Below are 22,098 nucleotides of genomic sequence, written 5' to 3'. Positions count from 1 at the left end.
AAATAGCAATGTGTATGATTAATAATGAGCATATTTATTTGAGAACACATTCTGAATGTATAAAGTCACTTTTTTGATTCCCTTGGATTGATTATTAAAAAGACTGTCCATTCACTGAATTTCTAAAGCACCATAATTGGCGGCTTAGAGTTGCCGTGTACCTTTCCTTAATTAACAACTTGGGTGAAATCTGTCAGAACCCAGCCAAAAGATCTGGCTCTAAATATTCTAAAAGTGCATATTTTCACTTGATTCCAAATTTAAATAATGTGCCACATAATTCAAAATTCAAAAAATGTTTCTTAAATGCCTTCTCTGTGGTAGGTATTTGCTATGTACTTCTCAAATATGTTTTGTAATCAAAAAAAAAAAAAAACTTTGTTCCCCAGTCTGAGAAAAAGAAATTGAGTACAAGTTAATAGTTTTATTTTTTAAAAAAATTAGAAATAGGAACATTTGGGTTCTGATCTTATCCTCGCCACTACATTTTTTCCTATTATTTATTTATTTATTAACTTTTCATTATTTTATTTCAATATCTTTAGGGGCTCAAGTAGTTTTTGGTTGCATGGATTAATTATGTAGTAATGAAGTCTGGGATTTTTGTCACTATATATGAAGGGGAACCCCCTAAAGTGGAATTTATTTATAAAAATTGTATACTAATATGTTTAAACTTCAGTCACCTTCAAAGTACTCTCCATTTGATGCAATACACCTATTGAGAAGCTTTTTCCACTACTCAAAACGGTTTTTGAACTTGTCAGTTTGGATGCCTTTTAGTACTTCTGCTGTTTTTTTGTCTCACCTCTTCCACATGGGCAAAACGTTTCCCTTTTTTCATCGGGAAACAAACAACAAAAAAGTTGCGTGGGGAGAGATCCAGTAAATAGGAAGGGTAGGGCATGGGGGTCATGCCATTTGTGGACAGGTGGTGTGGGCAGGTGCGTTGTCATGGTGGAAGAACCACTCACCTGTTTGCCACAACTCGGGATGTTTCTTCTGCAAATTGTGATGTAACCTTCTTAAAACTTCAAGATAAAAACTATGGTTGACGATCTGATTTGAAGGAATAAATTCTGAGTGTACTACACGGTATCCACTCCCAAAAAAATAAGATAACTCAGGATTTTTTGGGAGTCCCCCAGTATGTGTTTTAGAAGCTTCAAGATCTAATTAATCCACAGGATTTGTGAACTCTTGAAATTGCTATACATCCCCCAACATACACAAAACACATACATGAGAAGGAAAGACTGGGGGAGAAGTATTATAAAAGATCCCCAGTAGAAGAAAAGATACTGAAGTTTACATGTAATCACAGGAGTGACATTTCCCAATCATCAGATTGGCAAAAAAATTCAAAAGTTTGATAACATACTTTGTTGGTGAATGGGAAAATAGTCATTCTCATAAAGTGCCAATGAAAGCACAGAATGATACAATTCTTATGGAAGATAATTGGACAAAAACTAACAAAACTGTAGTTTGACCAAGAAACTCTAGTCCTGAAACTACATCTCAACAATAAGAAAAAAAAAAGTGCCTAAGATTATTCATTTCAGCAGTATTTGTGGTAGTAAAACAGTAAAAACCACCCACATGAGTTTATGTAGGAGACGTTGAATAAAATGTAGTACACAGACAACAGAGTAGTAGGTAGTGGTAGAAAGGAGTGAGAACGATCTCTGTGAACCATTATGGAGTGATTTCCAGGATATATTGTTTTGTTTTGCTTTTTCTTTTGAGTTAGAGTCACCAAGATCACTCTGTCATCAAGGCTGGGGTGCAGTGGTCTTGACCTGTTAGGCTCAGGCAATTCTTCTGCCTCAGCCTTCCAAGTAGCCATAGGAGCATGCCACCACATCCAGCTAGTTTCTTTATTGTAAAGATGAGGTCTTGCCAAGTTGCTCAGACTGATCTTGAACCCTTGAGCTCAGGCAATCCTTTCACCTCTCTCTCCCACAGTGCTTTACAGGCATGAGTCACCATGCCCAGTTCAAGATATATTGTTAAGTAGAAAATGTAAGATACACAGAGTATATATTGAATGATATATTGTGTGCAAGAAAAAAGAAATAAGAATGTGTATGTGTGTGTGAATATCTGCTTACTGTTGCAAAAATAAATGCAGGGGAAAAAAACCCAAAACTGATGATATTGTAACCTACAGGAGGTAGATGAGAATGGCAGGAAGGGATAGGAAAGGGAATGAGACCTCTGTGAATACTTTTAAAATATAGTTTTGACTTTTGAGCCATGTTACTATTTTACATAGTCAAGAAATAATATTAAAGCAACAGGATGGAAAATTAATAAAAAAATTTTTTTTTTTTTTTTGAGTTGGAGTCTCACTTGGTTGCCCAGACTGGAGTGCAGTGGCCGCTCCCGGCCACGGCAGCCTCGCCTGCTGGGCTCCGGCAATCCTTCCGCCTCAGCCTTCTGAGTAGCCAGAATTACAGGCGCGTGCTACCACGCCCAGTTGATTTTTTTTTTTTTTGATTTATTGTAGAGATGAGTTCTCGCTGTCCAGGCGGGTCTCGAACCCTCAGGCTCAGGCAGTCCACTCACCTCAGCCTCCCAAAGGCGCACGATTACAGGCTGAGCCACCGAGCCCGGCGAAAATTAATAAAATTTAACTAAAACAGAAACAGCCTAAAGGTTTATAAATTGATAATATAACTAAACATAAGAGAACCCAAAAAAATGAATTCAAGTAACTTTTGAATATAGATCTTTTCTTTTTCTTTTTCCTTTTTTGAGTTGGGGTTTTACTGTATCACCCAGGCTGGAGAGCAGTGGCATGATCTCAGCTCACCACAGTCTTGACCTTCTGGACTCAGGCGATCCTTCTACCTCAGCCTCCTGAGTAGTTGGGACTACAGGTGTGCACCATCACACCTGACTAATTTTCTTATTTTTGTATAGACAAGGTCTTGCTATGTTGCCTAGGCTGGTCTGAAACTCCTGAACTGAAGCAATCTTCTTGCCTCGGCCTCCCAAAGTGCTAGGGTTACAAGTGTGAGCCACCATGCCTGGCCTTGAGCAGAGAACTCTCACCGCATTTCTTCAGTGAAATATACTCTAAGGACAAAAAGAACTATAATGAAGTCTTAAACTTTTCTTAGTCAGTTTTTGTGGTGATAACAGTGTAGCAGTTTCAAAACTATTTTGTGTGTGTTTTAGGATAGCGGATGTATCGATATATTGATGTTCTTGAAAACCACAGTTCTTACTGTGGGAAAGGAATAAAATAACTATGAAAATCGGAAAGAAGAGAAAGAACCCTGTATCACTGAATTAGAATTAAAGATAGCACTATGAACTTTCAATTTAATAAATATATGTATTTTGCTCATTTTAAGAGCCTAGATGCAATGTAATAAGAAATGGGAGTGTTTAGGGGTAAAATGCCAGATTCTGCAATTCACTCTCAAATGGTTCAACTAAAACCCCCAAAACAAAAAACAGAAAGAAATGACACATATAGGATGATATGTTAAAAACTAGTGACTCGCTGGGCATGGTGGCTCACGCCTATAATCCCAGCACTTTGGGAGGCTGAGGTGAGAGGATTGCCTGAGCCCGCTGGTAGATCAGCCTGGGCAACTTGACAAGACCTCATCTCTACAATAAATCAAAAAATTAGCCAGGTGTGGTGGCATGTGCCTATAATTCCAGCTACTTGGAAGGCTAAGGCAGAAGGATTGCCTGAGCCCAGCAGACAGTGGCAGTGGTGGCTGTGAGCATACCACTGCACTCCAGCCTGGGTGATAGAGTAAGACTCCAGCTCAAACAAACAAACAAACAAAAAACTGGCGACTCTAGATAAAACATATGCAAATGTTCATGGAATTATACTAGTCTTACAACTTTTCTGCAGGTTCGAATTATTTTCAAATACAAATTCAGGGGGAAAAATTAGGACATGGAGAGATGAAAATGTAAATAAAAAATATAGAGAAAAGAAATATGAGACCTACTATTGGTGGTGACCTTGTCTAGCTACCATGCTGCCATTCAGACTGTCACAGAGCAGCAGCCTTCATGTTAGTAAATGCCATACAACTACAGAGAATGGCAGGTACCTTTAGGGCAGTATAATTATAGTGTGCCAGTAGATGTCTTAAATTTGTACTTAGAATAGATCATTTTCTTTCTATTCATATGTCTCTCATTTGGGCAAAAGATAGATGAGTGTTCCACAGCAGAAAATTCAAAAGAAAATGTGAACATTACTGTAGTCCATTGGTAGCCAAATCTCATCACTCTCAGAGATGACAAAAAAAATTGCTAAAAAATATTAACAAATAGCCAGACTCAGTGGCTCAGCCTGTAATCCCGCGCCTTGGGAGACTGAGGTGAGTGAATTGCCTGAGCCCACGTGTTCGAGTTGCCTGGGCAACTTGGCGAGACCTCATCTCTACAATAAATCAAAAAATTAGCAGGTCGTGGTAGTGCACGCCTGTAGTTCCAGCTACTTGGAAGGCTGAGGCGGAAGGATCGCCAGAGCCCAGCAGGTCGAGGCTGTGGTGGCTGGGAGCGGCCACTGCACTCCAGTCTGGGAGAAGGAGTGAGACACCAACTCAAAAAAAAAAAAAATTAACAAATAAATGACAATGATGGCGAGTAGTTTGCAGCTACCTACAGGGTAATTTCAAAGATGTGATGAGAACAGGCCATCCCATTATCAGAACTTTAAATTTAAACCCTGTGTTCTGTTTTCTTATGCTTTCCCAGGGTAATCCTATTCTCTTCCAAGGTTTCAGCCACTCTTTACTTCTGACCCTAACTTCTCTCCTGAGATGTATATGAATGCAGCCAGCTGCCTGTCAAACAATTCAACCTAGTGGCCCAAAGGATTTCAAACTTAACATGAACAACACAAATTATAGCTCTACCCTCCTCCCACCCTAAATCAGGCTGTGTAAACCTTACTTAAGTGGTCAACATCACCATAAAACTAGCATCCTAACCTGGATGCATTAGCTTTGCCTAGATTCTTACATCTTTCTCATTTCCCACATTTCATCATTCTAAATAAAATGACTCTTGAATCTGTGTCTTTCTCTCACCCCTTTCCCCCTACATTAATGCAGACCTTTTACTAGTTCTTGCCTAGGTTATTGCAAACGCTTCCAGTCAGATCTTACTGACTCTAATCCAGTCAACACTCAGCCCATGCACTATCTTGCTTCTTCCCAAATAAAACATCTGAGTGTGTCATTTACCTGCCTAGAAACTATATTGGTCTCCCTTCTTTTCACAGAATGAAGGCCAGACTTCTTAGCTTGTCACTAATAAAGATCCAGCTCATCACTCCTCTCTCTTCCTTTCCTTCCTGTATCTTCACCCCCATCTGTCCCCAACAAACATACAAATTTTGTGGTTCAGCCCCAGGGAATTTCACTGTTCCGAAGCACACCAGGCCCATTTTGATGTTGGGACTTTTTGTACATTGTCTTATTTCTCCTAGAAGGTCCTTTACTCCATACAATGATCTCTTCACCTAAAAAGCTCTTCTAGACTAAGCTCAAATGTTATTTTGATGAAAGCTTTGCCAAGCACCCCCGAACAGAAAAAGTTGCTGCATTTTCTAAATTCTCAGAGCACTTTTTGTTTATATTTCAATATTATTTATCTATTTATATTTGATAAGCAGATTAGGAGTTCCTTTAGGTTAGTAGAATATATATATTTTTTACTTTATTTTATTGTAAAGATAAGAGGTACAAGTCAGGATTAGATATATAAGGAATGTATATGCAGGTAAAATTTGGACCTCCAAATGGTCCCCACTTCCCCTGGTTTAGGACGAGATGCCCTTTGTGTTGTTACAGGCTCCCCCTTTCTTCCCTCCCCAGCAGTGCCCCACTACTGCTGATTGCTTTCTTGTGTTATTGTGATTAATGTTCAGGCCCACTTATGAGTAAGAACATGTGGTATTTGGTTCTTTGTTTCTGTGATAGACCACTAAGAATGATTGTTTCCAACTCCATTCAATTTGTTGCAAAGTCCATAATTTTGCCCTTCTTTACAGCTGCATAATACTCCATCATATATATGTACCACATTTTCTTTATCCAGTCTACTTTTGATGGACAGTAGGGTTGGTTTCATGTTTTTGCTATTGTGAATAGAGTGGCGATAAACGCGTGTGCAGGTGTCTTTATTGAGGAAAGATTTATGTTCCTCCGCTTATATTCCCTGGAGGGGGATTGCTGGATAGTATTGAAGGTCGATTTCTAGTTCCTTTAGATATTGCCACACTAGAATAGTAGAATATTTTATGCACCTTTATCCTAAAGGATTAGCATCATGCCTAGCACAAGGTAGATGCTAATTAAATCCTACTGAATGGATCTCTTTATATGTAGGGTTTATCTTCAGCCAAGATACTTAATACACAAATTGCTGAGATAAATCAGCTATTCAAATAATTACAGAAGTTGAAAAATATAAGAAGACATAGTTCTCTTCTGTAAAAGTAATACTAAATTTGATTTCTTCTGGAACTTACTAAGCTGATACTCAACCTTGCCAATGCCACTATGTTTTAGTAATCTTTTTCATACTTGAATATGCTTTCTAGTTTTGGCTTACCTCTTTTAAAATTATTTAGTTTCAAGAACATTTGCCCTGTTGTTTTTAATAACAAGCACTTTGTAGGTAAAATAACACAGTGATATCTTTCTGAGATAAGGAAAAAAGCTGATTAGATGCTGGCTGTATAACAAACATAAATGGAAGAAAAGGCTATGTTTTTACATATTTAGCATCTTTAATCTATCTGCATTATAGAAAAATGGACTTGTCAGATATTAATCTATTTGAATTTTCCATATTTAGTTATGCTTACAAAGTGAATGTTTTTGTTTTTTTTCTTTTTAATAACAAAGATGTGAAAACTGATAGTCCACTCAGACAAGTGGAAAAGTTTTGAGCAAATGAAATTACAAATAAAATATAAAGTTCTAAGTGACTAGGAGTAACTAAATTCCCTCTATCAGAACAGAAAACTGCAAACTGCACTCATCATAGACAAAAAGTTCTGCTCTAGGAGGTAGCCTCAATACCTAATCTTTTTCTGAAAACAAAAGAACTATACCATACGTATCATTTGAAACTGAGTACATAGTGGGTAGTCAATAAATGTATATCGGTAGGGGAGGTTAATGTACTATTCACTTTTTAGCAAGTATTTGTTGAGCATTATTTATGTACCAGTCACCATTATAAGCTACTGATGTTGAACAAAACCAAGATCTATTTTTGCATGGAACTTTCATTCTAGTGGAACCAAAATAAACAATAGACAAAATAAACAACTGAACTGCAAAATATGTGAGATGAAAAAATTGCTATGCAAATAGAGAAAGCAGACTAAGGTAAGGGGGGATTAGGAGTTCTAGTACTGGGCAGCCAGGTGAGTGTCAAATAGAATGGTGTAGAACAATACACTACATGAGACTGGATTTGCACTTACTTTGAGTTTGCAGCCTTCGTTCTGACATAATTTCTTGACAAGGGCCCCAATGATGATCATAACAGTTTCTCTGATGTCATTGCTTCCAAAGGAACCTTTGAACTTACTCTATAAGCCAAACAGGGATAAAATAGGTTACCAAGGCATTTATACATTTCTGAGGAACACTTTTAGTTGACGAAGAAAAGTAACCAATACCTACTGGAAAAAATGTTTTTTATGTTTCTACATTGCAAACTCAGAATTTTGCTTTTGAGACACATAAATTGTCTCTCTAGCTTTGAAGAGCTAATCCTCTTTTCAGGAATGTTTAACCCAGGATGGGGGTAGGGGTGGCTATCAATCTCTGGGGATCTATGAATTGAATTCACTGGATTGCATTCATTGGATTCAGCAGACAAAAAAGAGTTTGCAGAATTTTATGTATGGGTGAAGAGGGGCTTCATTACTTTTATCAGATTCTTAACGGGCTTATTTTCCAAAAAGAGTATGAATTATTCCACTATATCATAGGTAGATAAATGCACTTAAAAAAGAAAATCTTGAACCCAAGAGAAGTCTAGTTTTTGTTTCCAATATGAAATTTTTAATAGAAGAATTGTATCTTTTCAATATAAGTGTATTTAATACAATGAAGATTTTTGAAGTCAAAACAAATTTTTAAAAATTGATTATTGAAGCATAACAGACTTCTCCTTTCTGAAATTTTGTCCTATGCTACATAATATGATAAGTGAATACAATCCTCAAATTTCCCTATAGTATATACTATTTAGTGAAACTGCAAAAGAGATACTGAGTGAGATCATTTATTTTACAGTTAATAATTAGTGGATAGATGAAAACAGTCCAATAGAATTTGCATATACTCAAAAGTCTCTAGTTTACAGTCAATATTCCGATTTAAGCAAGAGATTGTTTAACTGGTGAGAGCCTTTATTTTCCCAATCTCCATCTGACTTACAATGAGGGCTTTCAGGAGTTCTTCATTGGGATGAGAGGCAAATCCGCAGGCATAGAGAAACCTCTCCTGGAGTATGACGCTACTGTCACTTTTGAAATCCAAGAAGTTCAAAATGGCTTCTAATGAATCTGGGGTCTGAGCAGAGGTGACAGCATCCACCAACTGAGGTCTATTAAAAGAGGCATAATCATGGATATCAATATTTAGGGTGCTTTTAGCTCTACCATTCACAAACTCCCCACTGGTTTGCATTTCCTAAAGAAGTGATTTTTTTAAAAAATTTGAACAAAATAAAAATGATTAAGACTTTCTTTAAAAGACCCTCCCATTTTAATTTGAACTTCTCCTTTAATTCCCTCCTCTCTCACACAAGCAATGCATACTCAGACTATGCAGACTATGTTACTATATTAACCTAAGCCAAATATAATTTGGAGATTTGTGAATAAAAAATATATAATTCAATTGTAATTTAGATTTCAATTTATTCCCATATGAGCAATACATTAAAGCTATGGTTCTCAAAATGTATTCTCTTTCTCTAGTTAACTATGTAAAGATACATATTTTGCAAATGCCTAATTTAACCAAAAGCAGTATTATTTGATGAAAGGCTGAGATATCCTTTTAACTTTAATGTACATCCAAGGGAAAGTATTTTCTCTTTAAAAAAAAATCATGGTATACTTCTATGTTCAGTCACAAAGAATATGTGTGAGCAGAATAGGACTCTTACAGGAAAATTCTAGTTACATATTTTAGTCATTAAAATTTTGGGAGGAATCATAAATGACCACGAACAGCCAAAACAATCCTCAGCAAAAGAAACAAAGTGGGAGGTATCACATTTCCAGACTTTAAACTACATTATATTAAAAAAAAATTTTTTTTAATTGTAAAGATGTGGGGTAAAATTCAGGGTTAGGTATACAAATGTTCATTATCCATGTACTCTTGTTGATGAGGAGTGCTCCCTGCCACCCCCCACAGATTCCCACTACTGACAATCCCACTCTCGCCCTCCCCTGGCAGTTTCCCACTACTCAGACTTTAAACTTTATTATAAGGCTACAACAATAAAAACCGCCTGTTATTGGTATAAGAACAGGCATATAGACCAATGGAACAGGATAGAGAATCTGGAAGCAAAACCTCAATTTCTCAACCAACTCATTTTCAACAAAACCTCCTCTAACAACCACTAGGAAGAGGAAATCTTATCCAGTGAATGGTGCTGGGAAAACTGACTGACCACATGCAAAAGATTAAAACAAGACCCCTACCTATCCCCATACACAAAAATAAACTCTAAATGAATCAAATACCTAAACATAAAACCTCAAACTATAAGAACTTAGAAAATGCAGGGGGCATCCCTATGGAAATTGGAACTGGCAACCAATTCTTGATCAAAACCCCAAGTGCCCATGCCATAAGAGATAAAATAGACAAGTGGGACCTCCTCATCAAATTGAAAAGCTTCTGCAAAGCCAAAGAAACTATCAAGAGAGTGGGGAGACAGCCCACAGAATGGGAAAAAATATTTGCCAACTGTAAATCTGACAAAGGCCTATCACCTAGGATCTACAAGGAACTCAAACATGCCAAAAAGAAAAACAAACAAACAAAAAAACAGTCCTATTCCAAAGTGGGCAAAAGATATGAATAGACACTTCTCAAAAGAAGATATACAAGCAGCCAACAGATACATGATAAAATGCTCAGTCTCACTAATCATCAAAGAAATGCAAATTAAAACCACACTGAGATACCACCACATCCAGTCAGGATGATGATCACCAATAACTAAAAGACAGCAGAGGTTGAAGAGGATGTGGGGAAAAGGGAACACTTCTACACTGCTGTTGGGAGTATAAACTAGTACAGCCTCTGTGGAAAACAATGTGGTGAGTCCTAAAAGATCTAAAAATTGACTTCCCACATGACCCAGCAATTCCTCTTCTGGGAATATACCTGGAGGAACTCAAATCATTCTATAAAAAAGATACCTGCACATACATGTTTGTTGCAGCATTATTCACATGGAACCAACCATACTGCCCGTCAAAAGTAGAGTGGATTTAAAAAATGTGGTACATATACACGACGGAATATTACGCAGTCAAAAAGAAGGACAAAATTCTGAATTTTGCAGCAAGTTGGATGGATTTAGAATCTATAATACTCAGTGACCTATCACAGAAACAAAGAACTGAGTACTACATGTTCTCACTCATAAGTGCACCCCGAGCAATTATCACAATACTACAAGAAAGGGATTGGCAATAATGGAAACTGCCAGGAGTGGAGGAGGAAGGGGAGCACACTTCATCAATAAGTGTTCTTGATCTCAAACTAGATGAAGTGGAAACCAAAGTGAGGTCCAAACTTTACCTGTACAATGACCATTTGTATACCTAACCCTGAATTTTACCCTACATCTTTAAAATAAAAATTTTTTAACAAATTTTCTTTGGTTGGTTGAGTCTGGGATGATAAAATTTCAGAAAGTAGTTGTCATACTAATGAACATATGTATATAAATATGATATACCACATCCATATAAACATCCCAGATATGTGTTTAGTATTTTACACTTTTAAAAATGATTCACTTGCACTTTATCATTTTGATCCTAATAAAAATGTAGTCAATGCAGGAACAGAAAGGCATAATACTTATTAAGTGTATATGGTGCAAAGACTGCACTAAAAATTCTAGGTGTGCAAACTCTTTTAAATTTCTTTTTCTGTAAATGGGGCTAAAAATAGTATTTACCTCCGTATTATTGGTAGGATTAAATTACATAATGTATTAATACATTTAGAAGAGTGCTTGGCATATAGTAAATGATGAATAAATATAAGCTGATAGTAATATCACCACTTTGTTTAACCCATGAACATCCCCATCTGTTTAATAACAATATTTCCCTTTACATGTGAGGAAACAGACTCAGAGATATGACATCATTTGTTCAAGATCATATAACTGGTAAATGGTATTGCTCGAATTGGAATCCAGCCCAAGTTATTCTGACTTTGGAGTCCACTGTCTTTTAATTACGCTGATATTTCCCTAAGTGTTTTCTATGTAACACTAGTCCTACAAAATGACTTAGGAAAAGGAGTTTTCTAGGACATGTATATTTAGAAAATAGTCAAGAAAACATAAAGAATACTTTCAGATTAAAAATGCTGAAAATGTGCACAACAAAGAAAACTGCTCAACTTGGTTTCAGCCAGTGTTTTCCAAACTCAGTTGCTCATAGAATCCTTTCGTTTTGGCATACCTGTCAATATTCTGCAAATTACAGAACATGAAATACAGGTTCTTTGAGAAATGTCACATTTCATCACCCTGTCTTTCACGATTCGACAAAGATAGAAGGAATATTACCCTTATTTTACAGATGAGCGTGAGGCTCAGGAAAGCTAAATATAAATGACTTATGTCATGGTTATACTGCTATCAGAAGTCAGAATTTAAAACTAGGTCTTCTGATTTTAGTTCATCCTAGTATCCTTTCTGTTGCACTATGCGATATGTGTGTTACATATGCTATGCAACAATATTGTGCAAACAATCTTATTTTGAAAGTTCATGATACAGTTGTCCAAATTATTGATAGGCTAAGATTTTTAGGACACAGATAATACTAAGGTTTAATGTAATTTCTATCCTAAATTAATACCTTTTTTTTTACACTTTTATTGTCAGTATTTTTGGTTTTACTATTAAGACAAGCCCTTCTACCAATATATTTTAAACTTACTTGATTAAAACAGAGCTTGAGAATTTTGCCTATCTTTCAAATTCTGGTTTAAGTATATTTTTTGAAGAGAGTATCCAACTTGCTGTTAGTCAGATGGAATTTCTATCAATTTTTTAATGTTCTTAAGGCAAGTAGATAAATACAATAAAGAATAAAAAGACTTTTCAGAAAAAAGCAGAATTCTCCTCCTCTTAGGAAATTTATTCCTTTGAACTCAGCAATTGCTGTGTGTGTGTGTGTGTGTGTGTGTGTGTGTGTGTAGCTTGGCCAATTTCCTTTTCTAATTATGTTAATAACTAGTTTCCACTGTTTGCCAAACTCATTAATTAGGATAATTGGCATCATACAATTGAATGTATATCTATAGACAAATTTTGTATTATAGATTTAGAAAACACTGGATATACAATGTGAATTTGAGAAAGAATTAAGTGTACTCTTTATTACATATGCAACATGAATCACAGTTTCACCAAATATTAATATATGGAATTCTTTTCCCCAGATTCTTTTGGCTATTTGCCTTGGTTCTCAATTTTCTGTATAAAACATGGTTCCAATTGATTCTTTAATAAAATCACATTTTCTTTTTTTTTTTCGAGTTGGAGTCTCACTCTGTCGCCCAGACTGGAGTGCAGTGGCCGCTCCCGGCAACCGCAGCCTCAACCTGCTGGGCTCCAGCGATCCTTCTGCCTCAGCCTTCCAAGTAGCCGGAATTACAGGCGTGCGCTACCGCCCGGCTGATTTTTTGATTTATTGTAGAGATGAGTTCTCGCTGCCCAGGCAGGTCTCGAACCCGCGGGCTCAGGCAATCCACTCACCTCAGCATCCCAAAGGCGCGGAATTACAGGCTGAGCCACCGAGCCCAGCTAAATCACATTTTCCACCGAAGAAGTCAGACCTTTGTTTTTGTTTTATTGACTCAAATCTTTTCAAGTGTAAATTAATAGGTCAGAAAGCAGAATTTCAAAAACATTGAGGCATCATGTGTACTATGGTGTCATGAGGAAGCCCTGCCTTCACCTATCTGTGTTCCAAGCCTGTCCTGGTTTAAACTCATGAACACAACAAAATGTTCATTCTGAGTCACTGCTGAAAACCTGCTATAGAAACTCTAGTCAAGAGAATGCAGGAAAAAAAAACATAATTAATTTGGAGGAGGGGCAGTAGGTTTAAAAGGGGACTTTCTTGCTTCATAAAATAATAAGCCAGAAAAGTTTTCTTGACAGACAACCCCACACAAAGTTTGGGGAACTTACAGTACTTCCTTGTTTTCAGTCTTTAGAATTTGAAGTATCTCTTCTTTCTTCGCAGTTCTGAGGTGCTGAATGAAGTCCAGGAAGTTTCTGACGACCTCAGCCTTGGAGAGGTTGTCAGGCTGTAGGTGTCTCCTGATGGACTGCCAGCGCTCCACGAGCTACAACACAAAGCATAGCACTCTGAACATCCACATTTACAAAAGGTGTTCTCCCCAGAAGGAAAACGTTGCTTGTATCAGAAGCAAGAGAAGCTTTGTGTATCTTACCACAATATACTGATGGCTTTCTGCCCATATCACAACCCTGTGACTTCCATTGAACGTGTGTACCACTCCTCTGCAGGAGGATCATTTTCTGTTAGTACTTAGCTTGAGCGATAATTAACTAGTTTCTGGGCATGTAAGTCATCTCATAGCTACTCCAATGGATTTATATCCGAGGTCAGGCTTTGAATACCATATTGAAATTGTGTAGAATTTTCGCGCACAGTAGGATATTTTGGAGGGGAAAAAAAACTAGTACTGCTGAAGAATTGCATCAAGTTTCTAATTTACCTGCACCTCACTGATATTCCATTTTTTTGATAGTTTGAGCTTCCTATTCTAGTTCTTTATTGTATGTTTGTATGAAATTCAACTATTGAGGTCTGAATTGTTCATTGTCTGTATCTATGTAGAGTAGTATTTAGATAAAGGTAGTTCACACACACACACACACACACACACACACACACACACACTAACTTATTCTACTGTGGTTTTAAAAATAGTAAATAGTACTAATTAATGACACCTCTTGGCTTTAAAACAAACTAAATAACTTATTTTTCATAGGGTACTACTTTCCCCTAGTTTTACAGAATGTGTTAAATCCTATCAGTGACTTCTAGCTCTCCAACCAGTTTTAAGTTACTCATTACTTCTAATAAGCAACAGACACTTATTTTTCTTCTTTGAAAATCCCCTTTAGCTATCTAAAAAGGATTTATCTATTCTTAAGAGAATATCCCAAAGTAAAATTCCAGCTGTACTTAGCTAAAGATTTACTGAGTCTTTTCTGAGAGCAGCATGAATATCAATGTGAATTCAGACTATTTTTTTTTTTTGCTTTGTATAGCTGCAATAGGTGAAATTATACTGAATCTGGAAACATAAATTCCACAAAGATGCAAATTCTTTTTAAAATAATCAAAAAATAATTATCAAGAATTTTAGATGGCTCATACTACTTAATAACTACAGGGAATAAATTAATAAATTAATAATAATAAATAACAAATAAAATGTTATTAATAAATTAATTAATAAGAAAATATTAGTTAATAAATTAATAAGAAAATATTAGTTTCAATAGTTATTCTCCTAAGTAATTTTCATCTCATACATTGGAATATTAAATTGCATATGCAAGCAAAGCAAATAAAAGAAAGTTTGAAAATGATTATTTTGTGTTGCAAAGTGTTTTGTTTTTCCTCTAATTCAATTTTAGAAACTAATAAGAAATTACACTCTTGTACTTTAAGCAAATTATGGTATTATTTCTTGATGATTTCATTTTTCTGAACATCAGTAATGTCCAGGGGAAGAGCATCTTCTGGTAGCTACACACACAACTTGAAGCCAAGAGTTTGTTCTCCTCACAAGAGAGAAATGCTGGACCCTAAAGTCATTTCTCTGATCACACATGATAACTCATTCATGGAATAAATGTAACTTCTCTTTGTTGAATTAAAAATGTTATAAGAGCCAGGCTTGGTGGCTCAGCCTGTAATCCCGCGCCTTTGGCAGGCTGAGGTGAGTGGAATGCCTGAGCCCACGGATTCGAGACCCGCCTGGGCAGCGAGACCTCATCTCTACAATAAACCAAACAGTCAGCGGGAGTGGTAGCACATGCCTGTAATTCCGGCTATTTGGAAGGCTGAGGCGGAAGGATCGCTGGAGCCCAGCAGGTCGAGGCTGCGGTGGCCAGGAGCGGCCACTGCACTCCAGTCTGGGCGACAGAGTGAGACTCCAAATCAAAAAAAAAAAGAAAAAAAAATGTTATAAGATGATCTAATTAGGGCAGAAATCTCAGTTCTCGTTCTTAAGCTCTCACAGCAACACTCAGAACACTGAGGTCAAAATCTGTGAACAAATCACTGTTAAGTGACAGAACTTTCAGGCTTCAGCCTTTGTTCATGTTTTTGACATCATGTGCTTCTCCTTAGGCCATTATCCCCCCTGAATTCTAGGTGCAGCTTTTAAAAGACTGCCCTTAAGTAAAGATATTTTTTGTTTGAGATGAGTGGGTGGTAACTATTTGTTAATCACTGCATTATGCAGCATCTCAGGTGCATATTGTGAGACCACTGTCATCATAACTCCATGGGGGCTGGTAGTACTTTAGAGCCTTCTTCATTGAAATAGCAGATGCTTTCACTGGAGACAAAAGGAAAATCAAGTTTTAAGTCATGATTATCCCCATATTTGCTCACACTTACAGAAGGGCATCCTTTACAATTGCTCTGGAAGACTTGCCCCATGATGGGAACAGCTGTGTACTTTGGATCAACTGCTTTAATGATGGCTGCCGCCTGCTTCCCGGACATCAGTCTTGGGCCTGCTTCAGTGGTCTTCAGCTCTAACTTCTGCCTGCATCACGCCAAAAGGAAATATCACATTACATGCATTCTTTTGAGTGAATAAGATACTAATTGCCATTCTTTTGGCAAATGAGATATTAATTTATTCCAATTGTTATTGGCCTGTCTTTCAAACTGTGGAATCCCCAGAGGTAACAGAAACCTCAAGATAATGATAAAGTTTCTCTGGAACAACCATTTTATGCAAAGATTTGAAAATTTAAGTTTGGATTTTCAAACTATTATGACACAAAACTGTAGAAGAAAATTGCCTGGATGCTGAACAACACATGGGATGTCAGCTCTTTTTTTTTTTTTTTTGAGTTGGAGTCTCACTCTTGTCGCCCAGACTGGAGTGCAGTGACCGCTCCCAGCCACCACAGCCTCGACCTGCTGGGTGCTGGCGTTCCTTCCGCCTCAGCCTTCCAAGTAGCTGGAACTACAGGCGTGTGCTACCACGCCCGGCTAATTTTTTGAACTGCCGCGGGCTCAGGCAGTTCACTCACCTCAGCCTCCCAAGGTGCGGGATTACAGGCTGAGCCACTGAGCCTGGCTTGTCAGCTCTTTTGAATTTAGCCCAGGTTTCTTTTTTTTAAGGGATTTTTATTTTTTTAATTTTATTTTATAGCTTAGCTTTCTGAAAATGTTATCTTCAATACAATGATATGTCACTTTTTAAATTTTTTAATTTGAGTTGGAGTCTCACTCTGTTGCCCAGGCTGGAGTGCAGTGGCACACTCATGGCCACCGCAGACCCGACATGCTGGGCTCAGGTGATCCTTCTACCTCAACCTTCCAAGTAGCTGGAACTACAGGCGCGCACCACCACACCCGGTTAATTTTATTGATTTATTGTAGAGATGAGGTCTCGCCAAGTTGTCCATGCTGGTTTCAAACCCTGCAGGCTCAGGCAATCCTCTCACCTTGGCCTCCCAAAGTTCTGGGATTATAGGCGTGAGCCACAACACCTGGCCTCACATGTCATTTTTTAAACAACACAGTCAGAAAATTGTATTTTCCAAAAATAGTCTTAATAATACCTTTGTCTGACATGTTCTTCAAGAAGCTTGTTTCTCTGCCATCAAAGGGTAGAATCTACATCCTTGAGCCTAGGTAGGACTCTGTGACTGCCCTAATAGAGGACAGTGGAAGTGGCACAATATGACACTGTCTTCAAAGGAGATTCAACTTTCATTGGCACACTATCAGCAAATATGTCTTTGGACCCTTGAGCTACTATATGAGAGGTCTGGCTACATGAAGCTGCCATGAAGTGCCCCTCTGGAGTCCACATGGAAATAAAGAGAGATGCGTGAGGAACTTCAGTTGTTTGAATCTTCCTGCGCCAAGCACCAGATAGGTGAGGCAGCAACCTTGGAATAGTTCCAGCTCTAGCCATGGTGACTGTCTGCAATTACATAACAGATGACCAGGAAGGCAACAGCAAACCCCAAAATTATGAGAGAGGATAATACAATGATTGTTATCTTTTATACCACTAAATCTGGGCTAGTTTGTTGAATAGCAATGGAAAGCAGATAGACTTAATAAGTAATTTAAAATATGTATTTTATATGAAAATGTAAGAAAACAACATAGACATAATATGAAGTCTAATGCAACATTCTACTCCAGGTGAGACATCAATACAATTTCAAGCATTAAGGGTTAGAGGCACTTTTCCCAAGATTTTGTATCCATTTGGTGCTAATATGAGAGCTACTTCAGAGGAAATTTTTGAGAAGCAGTGACATAAGGTATAATACGTTTACTGCTAGAAAATATTCTTTTCTGAATTAAAATCTGAAAATAACAAAAACTCTTAGACTTGAAATTTCAGTTCTTAATCCTACTAGAACTATTATGACCAGAAAAATGGTGTCAAACTGAAAAACAGGCTTAAAAACTTAAGTTTTATAAGTCACATAAAAAATTCTGTCCCATCTCTTTACTAGGGAACTTTTGAGGTTTTTTAACAATGCTTAAAAAAATAACTCTTAAGAAGAGAAAATGCAAATGTCACTACTTTTTAACCTTAACATGAAAAATATTTGACAGAGAAAGAAATTAAAAAATGAACTAAAATGAGTCAAATAGCTTATTGCTTTAAAATTTAAACTCTATTCAATAAATGATTTTAATAACATTTTATTTAAAAAGAATAATTATTATGTGTTATGCATTGCTGTAGATGTATTTCAAGGTGCTCACAGTTGAGATGAGATGTACTTGATATGTACAGTCATGAGTCACATAACAATGTTTTGAATGAAGGTGATCCCGTGAGATTATAATGGAGCAATAGACACATTCCTCTCACCTAATGACATCATCACTGTCATAATGTCATAGCTCAATATATTTCTCACATGCTTCTGGTGACACCAGTGGAAGCAAACCCACTGAGCTACTGTTGTACTAAAGGATATAGCACATAGTTATGTACAATACATAATATTTGATAATGATGATAAGCAACTGTTACTGATTTACGTTATTTACTATACTATACTTTTTAATCATTATTTTAGAGTGTACTCCTTTGACTTACAAAGGAGTAGCAGCTCATACCTGTATTCCCAGCACTTTGAAAGGCTGAGGTGGGGGGTACTGCTTGAGTTCAGGAGTTCAAGATCTGCCTAGACAATATAGTGAGACCTCACCTCTACAAACATAACATAAAAAATTAGCCGGGCATGGTAGTACATGCCTGTAGTCCCAGCTACTTAGGAGGCTGAGGTGGAAGGGTTTCCTAAGGTTGAGGTTGTGATGAGCTGTGATCATGCCACTGCACTCCAGCCTGGGTGACAGAATGAAATTCTGACTAAAAAAAAAAATTAACTATAAAACAGCCTCATACATGTCCTTCTGGAGGTATTCCAGAAGAAGTCATTGTTGTCACCGGAGATAACAGCTTCATGTGTGTTATTGCCTTGGAAGACCTCCAGTGCGACAAGAAGTAGAGGTAGAAGACAGTCATATTGATGATCCAGACCCTGTTTAGGCCTAGGATAATGTGTGTTTGTGTCTTAGTTTTTAACAAGAAAGTTTAAAAAGTAAAAAATAAAAAAATATTTTAAAAATAGAGAAAAGTTTATAGAATAGGAATATAAAGAAAAAATATTTTGTACAGCTATATAATGTGCTTGTGTTTTATTAAAAAAGAGTCAAAAAGGTAAAAAAAAAGTTTATAAAGTAAAAGTTACAGTAAGCTAAGTTTATTATTGAAGAAACAACATTATCTTAAAACAAATTTAGTGTAACCTAAGTGCACAGTGTCTATAAAGTCCACAGTGGTGTACAATATTGTCCTAGGCCTTCACAATCACTCACTACTCGCTCACTGACTCACCCAGAGCCACATTCAGTCTGTAAGCTCAATTCATGGTAAGTACCCTATTCAGGCATACCATTTTTAATTATTTCTATTATACTTTTACTGTACGTTTTATGTTTAGATACACAAATACCTAACATGTGTCACAATTGCCTATTATATTCCATATGCATGAGCTTGTAGCCTAGGAACAATAGGTTATCACATATGGCCTAGCTGTATAGGAGGTTATACCATCTAGTTTGTGTAAGTGCTCTCAATAATGTTCACACAATAACAAAATCACCTAATGCTGCGTTTCTCAGAATGTATTTTCATCATTAAGCAATGCATGGCCGTTTATATGTTTATGTACACACACACACACATCTATTTACAAGTCAAGTATATAATGTAGCAAAGAGTAGCAAAAAAAAAAAAAATTCAGCATGATCTTACTTTGATACTATTTTCCCTGTAATGGTTTGCAGGAAATTCAGCCCAAAAGCATGTATTTCTTCAGCAAGTACAGCTATAACAAAGCTGTCTTCTATCTTATAGGTAGTGACAGATGAGGATTTTGAACTGACACCCAAGACCTAAATAAATAAAGAGCCATCTTTATAACAAGTAATTAGTTTCTTAATCTTTGAATCAAGTCAAACAGCAACTATTTTTCAGTCTACAAAAGAGCTTCCCTCTTAAATCCTTGCCCCATCACCCCCACCTACAACATATTTCAATGTCTTTCCATTTCATATATATGAATCTATAGCCTAAACTAAAAATTATGAATGTTCCCAAATTATGTATTCACTTTATTTTTCTATTATGCTAAATTAATTTCTACATGTAGTATGTGACTGCCTCAAAGAAGGTACATCGCTCATACCTGATTTGGGTTTGTGAATCCAGACCTCATTATTTTGCATGAATCCAAGGCCTTAGTTTTGATCACTTTGTCTTTATGAGTCTGGTAGATCACTTTGCAATTTCCAGAGATATCTATCTAAAAAGAAAGGCAAGAATGTAATGCTTGAGATTTCTTGTGGACCATTTGAATTTTAACGACAAGTGGCTTGAAAATTGAGGCCTCTAATATGCCTTTGAGGATTGCCTCTTTTTTTCAGATGACAAGATAAAAAGACAGGAAGAACTCAAGATTACTAGCACCTTCTCATTTTCTCAGAAATAACATGGGATTTCCTACTTCTTTGTGTGTTCAATAAGAATCAGACTACGATCAATTATGGTCTTATCTTAACTGAAACCTCTGGCGAGCTATGTGGCAAGGGGATATGGTTGTCAATGGCTGTATCTAGACTCTTTCTCCCTCCCTCTCACTCTCTCCCTCTCTGTCTCTCTCTGTGTGTATAACTGTGACTAGTTGAGTATGATTAGAAATTCTTAAAAACCTATGGGATTAATTCAACCCATTATTAGTTACACCAGCAATGTGAGTTTAGACAAATGTATCCCAATACAGATTCTGTAAAGGGTCTCTGTGTTTTCCCTGGGGATCTCTGCCAGCACCACACCTGATCTCTACCATAGCAAACTAACTAACATTCTTCTGGCCCAGCCCTGACGTCTACTTTTCTTACCCACTCATGGGCTGGCTGAATTCAGACTAGAAAACTCAAACTCCAGCCTTGACTCCAGGTGTGCTACAGAAAGATCTGTGTAACTTCTGTAGTTTCTTCTTTTGTAAAATGGTATAGCCACTTGATGGAGACAAGTGGCTCCCTGCACTGGCAGTGCATCTAAGTAATCCATGAAGACTGTTAAAATACAGATGCTCAGGTCTGCCCTAATCTACTTAATTAGAATCTCTGGGGTTAATCCAGAGACTCTGAAATTTTAATAATGCCCCATGATACAATGGCACACACAGATGTCTAGAAACCACTGGAATGATCCTCAAGGTTTTCTGCATATATAATATTCAGTTATCCTATAAACCCCCTTAATATAACTGATTCTAGTTCTCTTTACACTGTAATTACATAATTTAGGTAAAAGCAATGACTTCATATGCAAAGGAGACTTAATGATGCAACTCACCCTTTCTGAGCATTAGCTTAGTATTAACTCTTCTATTGAATTTTTACAAGTAGAAATTCTTATAAATTCTCTGTTGACAAATGAGTTGCTAAATCATTAACAATGTTGGTAAATACCTCATTGGTGGTTCCAGAGCTTAACTGCATCTGAAATAGGCTAGCCAGGCCTCTCTTCAGATTCTCTATGGCCACTGGTTCATTTTGATATGAATAAAACTCTTTGACCTATTGGGGGAAAAGGAGAAACACAAATGAAGCAAAAATGCATCATATAATAGATTTGGCTAAATAAGCGGCAGGAAAGGTTAGATTCTCACCCCTATTAATTCTGGGAAAAGAGATCTGGTACTCTAAATCTGGGATTACTTTTTTGTAAAAAGAAGCTATTTAATTCTCTAAGAAGCTGGGCTATCAGAATGTGGAGTTTAAGGTGGCTGGTAATGACAGCTCTAAACACGATGAGCATAGCACAGGGAGGCAAAGAACAAGGATAGAGGCTGGGACCTCTGTGAAAACAAGGGTTGCCCAAGAAAGAGAAATCAGAAACATTCTCTTTGAACATGTTCTTTACCTGTAACCCTGCTTGAAACAAAAAATAACCGAGAGTTAAAATA

General features: G+C 36.9%; 1 protein-coding gene across 1 annotated transcript in view; it reads right to left on the bottom strand.

Annotated features, from left to right (window-relative positions):
* MTTP (microsomal triglyceride transfer protein) overlaps positions 1-22,098 on the bottom strand; it is a 69,658-nt gene that overhangs the window by 21,810 nt on the left and 25,750 nt on the right. The window contains exons 5-11 of the mRNA XM_008052451.2: positions 21,602-21,709; positions 20,314-20,430; positions 19,881-20,020; positions 15,965-16,115; positions 13,486-13,643; positions 8,451-8,619; positions 7,487-7,594 (exon numbers count right to left, since the gene is read on the bottom strand). Coding sequence (XP_008050642.1) covers positions 7,487-7,594; positions 8,451-8,619; positions 13,486-13,643; positions 15,965-16,115; positions 19,881-20,020; positions 20,314-20,430; positions 21,602-21,709 — 951 coding nt within the window. The remainder of the gene's footprint in view (positions 1-7,486; positions 7,595-8,450; positions 8,620-13,485; positions 13,644-15,964; positions 16,116-19,880; positions 20,021-20,313; positions 20,431-21,601; positions 21,710-22,098) is intronic.

This window comes from Carlito syrichta, unplaced genomic scaffold (genome assembly GCF_000164805.1).
Source record: "Carlito syrichta isolate Samal-C Ts95f unplaced genomic scaffold, Tarsius_syrichta-2.0.1 Scaffold274468, whole genome shotgun sequence".
NCBI lineage: Eukaryota > Metazoa > Chordata > Mammalia > Primates > Tarsiidae > Carlito > Carlito syrichta.
This window is presented reverse-complemented; position numbering and strand designations above follow the sequence as displayed.